Raw genomic sequence first — 10,478 nt, forward strand, 5'->3', positions numbered from 1 at the left:
AATAAGTTAAAGTTAACTTTTGGAAGAACCAGAGAAAGGGGTTAAAATGGATAAAATGTATCCCAAAATAGTGCCTCATAATAAGATTTGACATGGGCAAACAGGCTATTTCACAGGACACAGGCTATGTCAGACTTCCATGACATACACCGGGAAAACCACCTCACTTTGGCCGCTCACAGAGACCCAAAACACGGACTACAGACCTCCAGCATATCTACCTGACATGCGTACTTCCATAACCTCGCGCACCTTGGGACCCCGGGCCCCCGAACTTAAGCACTCCCCCACGGACTAAACCCAGATGATTACACCCTCAAGAAACTCGTGCCCCTGGTAACCTATAAGGGGGTCTATTTTGCGGTGCTTTACAGTCCGCCCATCGGACTCCATAGTCGGACTTATTCACAGCAGCAGCACCCACCCTCATATGGAGGATGTTCTCACGCCCCTGGTAACCTATAAGGGGGTCTATTTTCCGGTGCTTTACAGTCCGCCCATCGGACTCCATAGTCGGACTTATTCACAGCAGCAGCACCCACCCTCCTATGGAGGATGTTCTCATGGCCCTGGTAACCTATAAGGGGGTCTATTTTGCGGTGCTTTACAGTCCGCCCATCGGACTCCATAGTCGGACTTATTCACAGCAGCACGCACCCTCCTGTGGAGGATGTTCTCATGGCCCTGGTAACCTATAAGGGGGTCTATTTTGCGGTGCTTTACAGTCCGCCCATCGGACTCCATAGTCGGACTTATTCACAGCAGCAGCACCCACCCTCATATGGAGGATGTTCTCACGCCCCTGGTAACCTATAAGGGGGTCTATTTTCCGGTGCTTTACAGTCCGCCCATCGGACTCCATAGTCGGACTTATTCACAGCAGCAGCACCCACCCTCCTATGGAGGATGTTCTCATGGCCCTGGTAACCTATAAGGGGGTCTATTTTGCGGTGCTTTACAGTCCGCCCATCGGACTCCATAGTCGGACTTATTCACAGCAGCACGCACCCTCCTGTGGAGGATGTTCTCATGGCCCTGGTAACCTATAAGGGGGTCTATTTTGCGGTGCTTTACAGTCCGCCCATCGGACTCCATAGTCGGCCTTATTCACAGCAGCACCACCTGCCCTGCTGGAGGTTCACACTTTAACTTGTTTTACCCTCCTCTGCCTTACACATCCTCCCACATTTGAGCACTCCTCACGTGGACTAAACCCCTTCATGCACACCACCAGAACCTCGTGCCCCTGGGGATCTTAAAGGGGAAACACCCATATTGGGTTATAAAAAAGAGGACAAATTAAGTAATTTTAACAAACTTTATTTACAGAAATATATACATTGACACTTTATAACATTATAACATTATAACATTATTAACTCATCCAGCACAAGCGGACTGAGTACAACAAAACATTGCATATTTACAAGTTGGTCACTGGCAACATTGTCCGTATCGGGTGAAGTTGGTGCAGAGGCTGGCACCCTCTCTTCACCCGTGTCTGAGGGACTGTGTTCGGCCATTGACTGTTCCCTCTTCGCCGCTCTCCATGCGTTGAAGTCTTTGTATCATTATTCATCTGACGTCTCGGTATCGGTGGAGTCTTGGTAGGGAGTAGGGCTATGCTCCTCTACAGAGCTGTCACGGTCACTGTGGATGTCAATGTCCCCCAAATTGTCTTCACTCACCCCTGATGCTGCTGCGGCCGCTGCTTGCAGTGACTCTGTGAAGAGCATTCGTATGTCCGTAGCCTCCTTCAAAGAAGGATTCTTGGCATAATATTTGTCTGCAGTTGCAGTGTTGTGACACATGAAATCACTCACTCTTTGGCGGTTGCTTATGTCCTGAAACCTCTTCGCATTATCGGCGTGGACTGTGCGGAGGTCGGTGAAGTTAATGGGACCTTTTAGTCCAACATCAGCCCATGCCAACCTCAGGAAGGTGGCAAGGTTCCTCGATGGGTTCTTCCCCGCTATGCAGAGGAAGTAGCGGTTGTTGGTGCCGGTCAGCGTCCCCTTGATTTCCAGCCACCTCTTCATCCATCCAAATTCTTCTATGGTGAGGTACATCTGCGCTTCCCCGAACGCGTTGGCCGTCTTGTGGTTGCTTACCTGTTATGACAGAGTTAGAGAGCGTCAATACAAGTATCAATCATCCACAACATGTGTATCACTGCCAGAATAAACACATGTTGTAATAGCTCACTCACGTGGATGAGGTGGCCAAAGGCAGTGCCAGTTATCTCCGCCTTTAGGACCTCCGTGTTGGTCATGTTGGAGTAGACCCCCGGACGGTGCCCATAAATGCAGCTCCAATTGAGGGTCATGTACCCATAGAGCAGGCTCCGGGTTGCGTGAGTCGGATTGCTGGTCATCACGTCCAGGGGCTGAGGGATGCGAGTTTTGGCCGCAGTCAAACATGCCATGATGTCTTTATGGCTTGGCAGACCTTCCATCTTGTCCCGCTTCACCTGCATCTGGTGGATAAACACCTTCTTTCTCATGGACTTCAGGATGGCAGCAACTTCCCGTGTGATTAAAATCATGTCATTCTGGTTGAGCCTGCTCCCCTTGCATGGTGTTTCATTCATGTACTTGAGAAAGTGTGATATATTTTTGATATAGAAGTCAGATGTCGTGACCTGTAGGCTTGACTTTATCAGGCTCCGGGACCACCCACGTATCCTCTTCAGATCCCTCAAAAAGAGCCAGTCAGACAGGCGATTGAAACCGTGTGCCATGAAGCTTAGGAATGATTTGACTCTGCTTATTTTGGAGACTGCGTTTTCTTGGAGCCTCACTGTTGGATCGATGCCCTCATAATGGTCCCGATAGCCTTGCAGATACTTCTCCATGATGCGTGGGAATGTAATGTCCCGCATTCGATTCCCCCGGCCCCTGCCGCTGAACCAGGGGGAATGTATGGGAGGGGAGGATGACGAGGCCTCGGTATCTATGGATGCAGGTTCTGAGGAGCTGGATACAGGTGTGTGAGAGGCAATGGGGGACTTCCTGCAGGAGGGACCTTTGGACTTGGACAGCCTCTTTGGTGTTGACTCTGTTCGGGATCGTTTCCTTAGAAACACCCGCTCTTGGTCCTCGGCCCTCTGGTTCATCCTCTTTCGGTTACGTTTAATCCTCTGCTGCAGCATGCAGCGCAGGGATTTCACCTCAGCAGCATATATGTCCCTCTGAGCCTTCATTCTGTTTGCATCCATCCTCCATTCCTTACAGTCCGGGTTGTCACATTTAATCACTGGGGACAAGGGTGGAGGTTGTGACAGGACATCATCACCCACAGTGTCCACATCCCAAGAGGTAATCATTGCTACTGTGGGGTTTGTCAAACTGAGTTCATGAAGCTTCTTCGTGGCCACTTTCATTTTTAGTTTAGTTAAAACCACATGTAATTCCTGCCGGGACAGCTCAACATGGTTTCTGTACAAGTGGCGGTCCAGCCTTGTCCCGATGTACTCGCATCCTGCAATAATGCAGGGATGGAGCCTAATGTTTATCCGTCCTTTCGCCAACAACAGCAGAATTCTTCTTTCAACTAAATTACGCACACTATGGTTCCTCAGCAGGTGCTTGCTCAGGGCACGGTAGGGACTATTACAGATAGGACAACCGATCGCCATCATTTTTGTATGCCTGAGCATTTCGGTACCGGGAAGTGTCACCAGTATAATGTATAGAACCGGGGGGGACAAAGAAGGATAGGTGAAAATAAGAAAGTTGCACTCAGTGAACTAGAAAGACCCCATGTCAAATCTCTCCGGTTTATTTTCAATAAATAACCCATTTGCATCATCGTGCGAAAGGTGTCCCATTTAGGCACTCGTTAGGCGGGCAGAGATCCCTGTCATCTATCGGTCCTATCATCCAGGCAAGGCGGGAGCCAAAACTGGGTGAAATAGTGCCTCCTAAGGCGGGTCGAGTCCCCTGGCAACTCCCCTTACTTTCTTCCGGAGACCAGTTCAAAACGTTAAGTTTGGTAAGAACCATGATTGGGGGTCATCCAGGCAACAATTGTATCCGATCCAAAGTCCTCATGCAGCGGATGCATTCTTCCATGATCCAGAGACGGATGCAACCAGAGAACCAGAGAAAGGGGTTAAAATGGATGAAATGTATCCGGGAATAGTGCCTCCTAAGGCGGGTCGAGTCCCCTGACAACTCACCCTACATTCCTCCAGAGTCAGAAAAAGTTAAAGTTAACTTTTGGAAGAACCAGAGAAAGGGGTGAAATTGGTGAAAATGTGTCCGGAAATAGTGCCTCATAATGCAGGTTGAGTCCCCTGGCAACTCCCCTTGCATTCCTCCAGAGTCAGAAAAAGTTAAAGTTAACTTTTGGAAGAACCGCAGAAAGGGGTTACAATGGATAAAATGTATCCGGGAATAGTGCCTCCTAAGGCGGGTCGAGTCCCCTGACAACTCACCCTACATTCCTCCAGAGTCAGAAAAAGTTAAAGTTAACTTTTGGAAGAACCAGAGAAAGGGGTTAAAATGGATAAAATGTATCCGGGAATAGTGCCTCCTAAGGCGGGTCGAGTCCCCTGACAACTCACCCTACATTCCTCCAGAGTCAGAAAAAGTTCAAGTTAACTTTTGGAAGAACCGCAGAAAGGGGTTACAATGGATAAAATGTATCCGGGAATAGTGCCTCCTAAGGCGGGTCGAGTCCCCTGACAACTCACCCTACATTCCTCCAGAGTCAGAAAAAGTTAAAGTTAACTTTTGGAAGAACCAGAGAAAGGGGTTAAAATGGATAAAATGTATCCGGGAATAGTGCCTCCTAAGGCGGGTCGAGTCCCCTGACAACTCACCCTACATTCCTCCAGAGTCAGAAAAAGTTCAAGTTAACTTTTGGAAGAACCGCAGAAAAGGGGTGAAAATGGTGAAAATGTGTCCGGGAATAGTGCCTCATAATGCAGGTAGAGTCCCCTGGCAACTCCCCTTGCATTCCTCCAGAGGCAAAATAAGTTAAAGTTAACTTTTGGAAGAACCAGAGAAAGGGGTTAAAATGGATAAAATGTGTCCGAAAATAGTGTCTCGTTATTCCGTCGAAACTCCCCTTGCATTCCTCCAGAGGCCAGTTCAAAAACTTAAAGTTTTGTAAGAACCGTGATTGGGGGTCCTCCGGGCAACAATTGTATCCGATCCAAAGTGCTCACTCATCGGACGCATTCCTCCATGATTTCCCCATCATGAGAAATAGGCCGTTTTTTTCTAAGTGCTCTCAAAAACCGGGTTTCCGATTTCGTGCAGAAGGTAGCTTGGAAAAGATGAATGAAAATTGTTAACGGAGGAGGGGAGGTCTGAATTCCCCTCTACGTTGAAAAGTGCAACGGGTCAGTGGAAATGTCTCCGGGGCTTCCGCCCGTAGCGCCGAAGGGTTGACCCCCTCACCCGTTGGCACTTAGCCGTTTTTCGAGAATTTTTAAAAACGTAGTTTTTGATGAATTTAAGATATAATTGACCGTTTTATTTACTTTTTTTTGCTTTCCACGGGTGGGGGTGCACGGCAGGCCGCATATGAGCTCCCAAATTCGGCCCGGAACCTCCGGGAATTGGGTCCATTTCATCCACATGTGACTCCCCCATCAAATGTACATTAAATGGACACGAGGAAATGTACATGAAATGGACACGAGGAAATGTACATGAAATGAACACGAGGAAATGTACATGAAATGGACATGAGGAAATGTACATGAAATGGACACCAGGAGAGAAGAACCAGGGGTCAACATGGATACAGTTTACCCCGAAATAGTGTCTCTTAAGGCGGGTACCAGTCATGGCAACATGTCCAGACCCTGACTGGACTTAAGCCGATTTGCATTGGAACTCCACATTGCATTCTTCCAGGGACACCAACATACATCCAGGGTACAAGGAACAAGAACCAGGGGGCAACATGGATACAGTTTACCCCGAAATAGTGTCTCTTTAGCAGGGTAACAGTCATGGCAACATGTCCAGACCCTGACTGGACTTAAGCCGATTTGCATTGGAACTCCACATTGCATTCTTCCAGGGACACCAACATACATCCAGGGTATAAGGATGAAGAACCAGGGGTCAACATCGATACAGTTTACCCCGAAATAGTGTCTCTTTAGCAGGGTAACAGTCATGGCAACATGTCCAGACCCTGACTGGACTTAAGCCGATTTACATTGGAACTCCACATTGCATTCTTCCAGGGACACCAACATACATCCAGGGTACAAGGATGAAGAACCAGGGGTCAACATGGATACAGTTTACCCCGAAATAGTGTCTCTTAAGGCGGGTATCAGTCATGGGAAGATGTCCAGACTCTGACTGGACTTAAGCCGATTTACATTGGAACTCCACATTGCATTCTTCCAGGGACACCAACATACATCCAGGGTACAAGGATGAAGAACCAGGGGGCAACATGGATACAGTTTACCCAAAAATAGTGTCTCTTAAGGCGGGTATCAGTCATGGCAACATGTCCAGACCCTGACTGGACTTAAGCCGATTTACATTGGAACTCCACATTGCATTCTTCCAGGGACACCAACATACATCCAGGGTACAAGGATGAAGAACCAGAGGTCAACATGGATACAGTTTACCCCGAAATAGTGTCTCTTAAGGTGGGTATCAGTCATGGGAAGATGTCCAGACCCTGACTGGACTTAAGCCGATTTACATTGGAACTCCACATTGCATTCTTCCAGGGACACCAACATACATCCAGGGTACAAGGATGAAGAACCAGGGGTCAACATGGATACAGTTTACCCCGAAATAGTGTCTCTTAAGGCGGGTATCAGTCATGGGAAGATGTCCAGACCCTGACTGGACTTAAGCCGATTTACATTGGAACTCCACATTGCATTCTTCCAGGGACACCAACATACATCCAGGGTATAAGAATGAAGAACCAGGGGTCAACATGGATACAGTTTACCCCAAAATAGTGTCTCTTAAGGCGGGTATCAGTCATGGGAAGATGTCCAGACCCTGACTGGACTTAAGCCGATTTACATTGGAACTCCACATTGCATTCTTCCAGGGACACCAACATACATCCAGGGTACAAGGAACAAGAACCAGGGGGCAACATGGATACAGTTTACCCCGAAATAGTGTCTCTTTAGCAGGGTAACAGTCATGGCAACATGTCCAGACCCTGACTGGACTTAAGCCGATTTGCATTGGAACTCCACATTGCATTCTTCCAGGCCCATCTACATGCATCCAGGGTATAAGGATGAAGAACCAGGGGGCAACATGGATACAGTTTACCCCGAAATAGTGTCTCTTAAGGCGGGTATCAGTCATGGCAACATGTCCAGACCCTGACTGGACTCAAGCCGATTTACATTGGAACTCCACATTGCATTCTTCCAGGGACACCAACATACATCCAGGGTACAAGGATGAAGAACCAGGGGTCAACATGTATACAGTTTACCCCGAAATAGTGTCTCTTAAGGCGGGTATCAGTCATGGGAAGATGTCCAGACCCTGACTGGACTTAAGCCGATTTGCATTGGAACTCCACATTGCATTCTTCCAGGCCCATCTACATGCATCCAGGGTATAAGGATGAAGAACCAGGGGTCAACATGGATACAGTTTACCCCGAAATAGTGTCTCTTTAGCAGGGTACCAGTCATGGGAACATGGGGTGATGTATATGGGCACTTGAGCACCAGCAAGACCCCCACCTCCATAACCTTGTGCACCAGGTGAACATGTACCCACACTTAAGCACTCCCCCACGGACTAAACCAAGAGGGAACACCGGTCAGAAGTTCGTGCCCCTGGTAACACTGAATAACAACAACATAGAACCCCCAAGGGTTGCATGTGTGTAGGCATAGTTGGTAACATTTGTCTTGCCCTTGGCAGGGAATTTGCATTGGTAGTTGACATCACATTTACATTGTGCGGACTTCAGTACATTTTAAGGAAAAGTCCCATGTTAACTATGTCCATAAGACAGACATGTTCCTTACATACTGCTGGAACCCAGGTAACACAGTCTCCAGGCGACATTGCTTCATGTCCCTGAGCACTATTGCCGGTGCATCGGGGTGGCTGAGTTGCAGCTCGTGAACACAGTGTCCTCTGCCGCTGGGAGGCACGTAAACAACAAACAGTAAAATACACCCGAATTCTCTAGGCAGATAAAAGGGTCTTAACGTCATGCCAAGAATTTCTACGTTGGGATTGCAGGTTTTACATTTTACTGAGTATGATCGGCACCACAGATCATTAATATACACAAATACCGCCTCCTCTGGTTTTCCCCGAGTTCGCATCCCTGTCTGCTCGAACAAGGGTGAATCCGGGTACTTCAAAGAGAGATTCAGGCATCGTAGATTGTAGCCAACTTTCCGTGAAACATAATAAAGAGGCCTCGAGAAATTCATGACAGTAACTTGTGTATGTCCTTAGTGTGTCCACGTTGTTGTGAGCGCAGGTTTGTGAGAATGATGGATGGAAGTGGTGGCCGGCTGAATCTCCGCCGTATTCTGAACGCCTCCCCTCCTTCCTCGTCTCTTTTTCCTGGTGTTTCTAAGCGGCTCCCGAGGGATTTCATCCAATAACGAAGAGCACAGATGGCTTGGTGTATTCGTAGGAAGCCGTGCGCATTGTAGCTCTAGCATAGCCTCGCGTCTGTAGCAGCGGAGAGGCCGGGGCTCCTCGCCATACCTGTTCGTGCTGTCACTCAGGTGTGTCTTGGAAAGTTGAATGGCCAGACATGGTCTGCAGAAGGCAAATGTAATCCACAGGATCAAAAGCATGGTCTCTCAAAATTACGTTTCATAAAGACACGGCAAAGTTTAGACAATAATTAGACCAAAAAAACAAAACACAAGACGAACGGAGCATACCGAGACTCGCAGTGACAGGATGCCGTCTCCCTCTGTCTCCTGTATACCAGAGGTGGGAGTAAGTCATACATGTGCAAGTCTCAAGTTACTGGGGTGAGAGTCAAGCAAGTCAAGTCCTACGAAATCCTGATGAATAACCCCAGTTTAAATCAGTTAAAAGACAGTGGTTATGAAACTAGAGTTTTATTTTCAACACTAACAACAATGGAGAGTGGGGCTCTGAAATCATAAAACAGGTAATAGGGGGAATAATTGGGCAGTTCAGTGTGTGTGTGTGTGTGTGTGTGTGTGTGTGTGTGTGTGTGTGTGTGTGTGTGTGTGTGTGTGTATAGAGGTGTGTGTGGTTAAAACGTAGCAGCCTGTGGTCGCTCTTAGCTGTTCTAATTAAGGTAAACACAGTGAAGAAACAGCTCTTTGCAGCTGGTGCTGCTCTTCCCAGATTCTGCTGAGTTACACGTTACTGCCTCCTGGTGCTAAAGAGATTTCATGAAATGAAGGAGGTTTTTCTTCTATAAATCCTCCTAGGGCCTGGCATACACATGCGTGGACATCACATTTTTCGTCATATGACCACAGTCGTTTAATTCTGCTGAACTGGGGCCTCATGGCCACGTATGTGGGCACTTACACTGCCATCTGGTGGTGTCAGAAGAGTACAACACACTACGGTAAAAATTCAAAATGGCGACAAGCTCAAGGGATCATTCAAGTGGCAGCTCCAAATACAAACCTCGACAAGGTAAGAAGTCCTATCATATTTCAAGGCTTTTTCTGATTTAGATATGTATCAAAGCATTGTACGTTTGTCATGACATGCAAATTTGACAAAAAATGTGTAAAAATAACAATTTGGTATGCTGCTAAACATGATGTACATGTATGTGTACATCGGGACTTAGGTTGGTCGAAAATGCTAATATGTTAGTAAAAATGTGCACAAATAAAATAGCTTATAGCTAACTCTGGTGCAGCTAAAAAGCTGTACATTGTCCCGATGAAATAAATAACAATTAAATAACTAAATACATACATACATACATAAATTAGTTGGGTTGAAAATGTTAATATGCTAGTACAAATGTGCCTTGCTATAGCTAATAGCTAGAGTTGTTTATAGCTAACTCTGGTGCAGTTGAAAAGCTGTACATTGTCCCAGTGAAATAAATAACAAAGAAATACATAAATGCATACATATATAAATGACATTGGTTTGTATTTGATTTTTTCATGTTTTTATTTCCAGAGCGTTTTTCTGTGCAACAAACATTGGAGCTACTTGGGTTAATCGATGGAGACAACTCAGATTTGGAAGATTTGGAAGACTTGTCTGACAACGATGATCCCATCCTGGATGTCAATTATCAACCCCCACCACAGGAGCAAAGCAGCAGTGAGGATGAGGATGACAGTAGTGATGATGAGGACCCCATTCCTCAGCCCACTGAGCACAGCAGAGGACGTAAACGTCTCCGTGGTGCAAATAATGGTTAGCCAAGACCCAGTGGATATTTGTTTATTTTAGGCAGGGCCTCAGGGCTAGGTGAAGGATAGGAAGCAAAATGTTTATTTACAACACTTGTTGACAGGTTCAGGT

General features: G+C 46.9%; 1 protein-coding gene across 1 annotated transcript; it reads right to left on the reverse strand.

The window, feature by feature from the left end:
* Positions 1-1,304: 1,304 nt before the first annotated feature.
* Positions 1,305-4,161, reverse strand: LOC117557120. The gene is made up of 2 exons (XM_034232809.1): positions 2,210-4,161; positions 1,305-2,111 (listed from the first exon to the last, which is right to left on the reverse strand). Exons 1-2 carry the CDS (start codon positions 3,656-3,658, stop codon positions 1,572-1,574), a joined length of 1,989 nt encoding a protein of 662 aa, XP_034088700.1. The 5' UTR covers positions 3,659-4,161; the 3' UTR covers positions 1,305-1,571.
* Positions 4,162-10,478: the final 6,317 nt, after the last annotated feature.

This window comes from Gymnodraco acuticeps, unplaced genomic scaffold, assembly GCF_902827175.1.
Source record: "Gymnodraco acuticeps unplaced genomic scaffold, fGymAcu1.1, whole genome shotgun sequence".
In the NCBI taxonomy this organism is placed as follows: Eukaryota; Metazoa; Chordata; class Actinopteri; order Perciformes; family Bathydraconidae; genus Gymnodraco; species Gymnodraco acuticeps.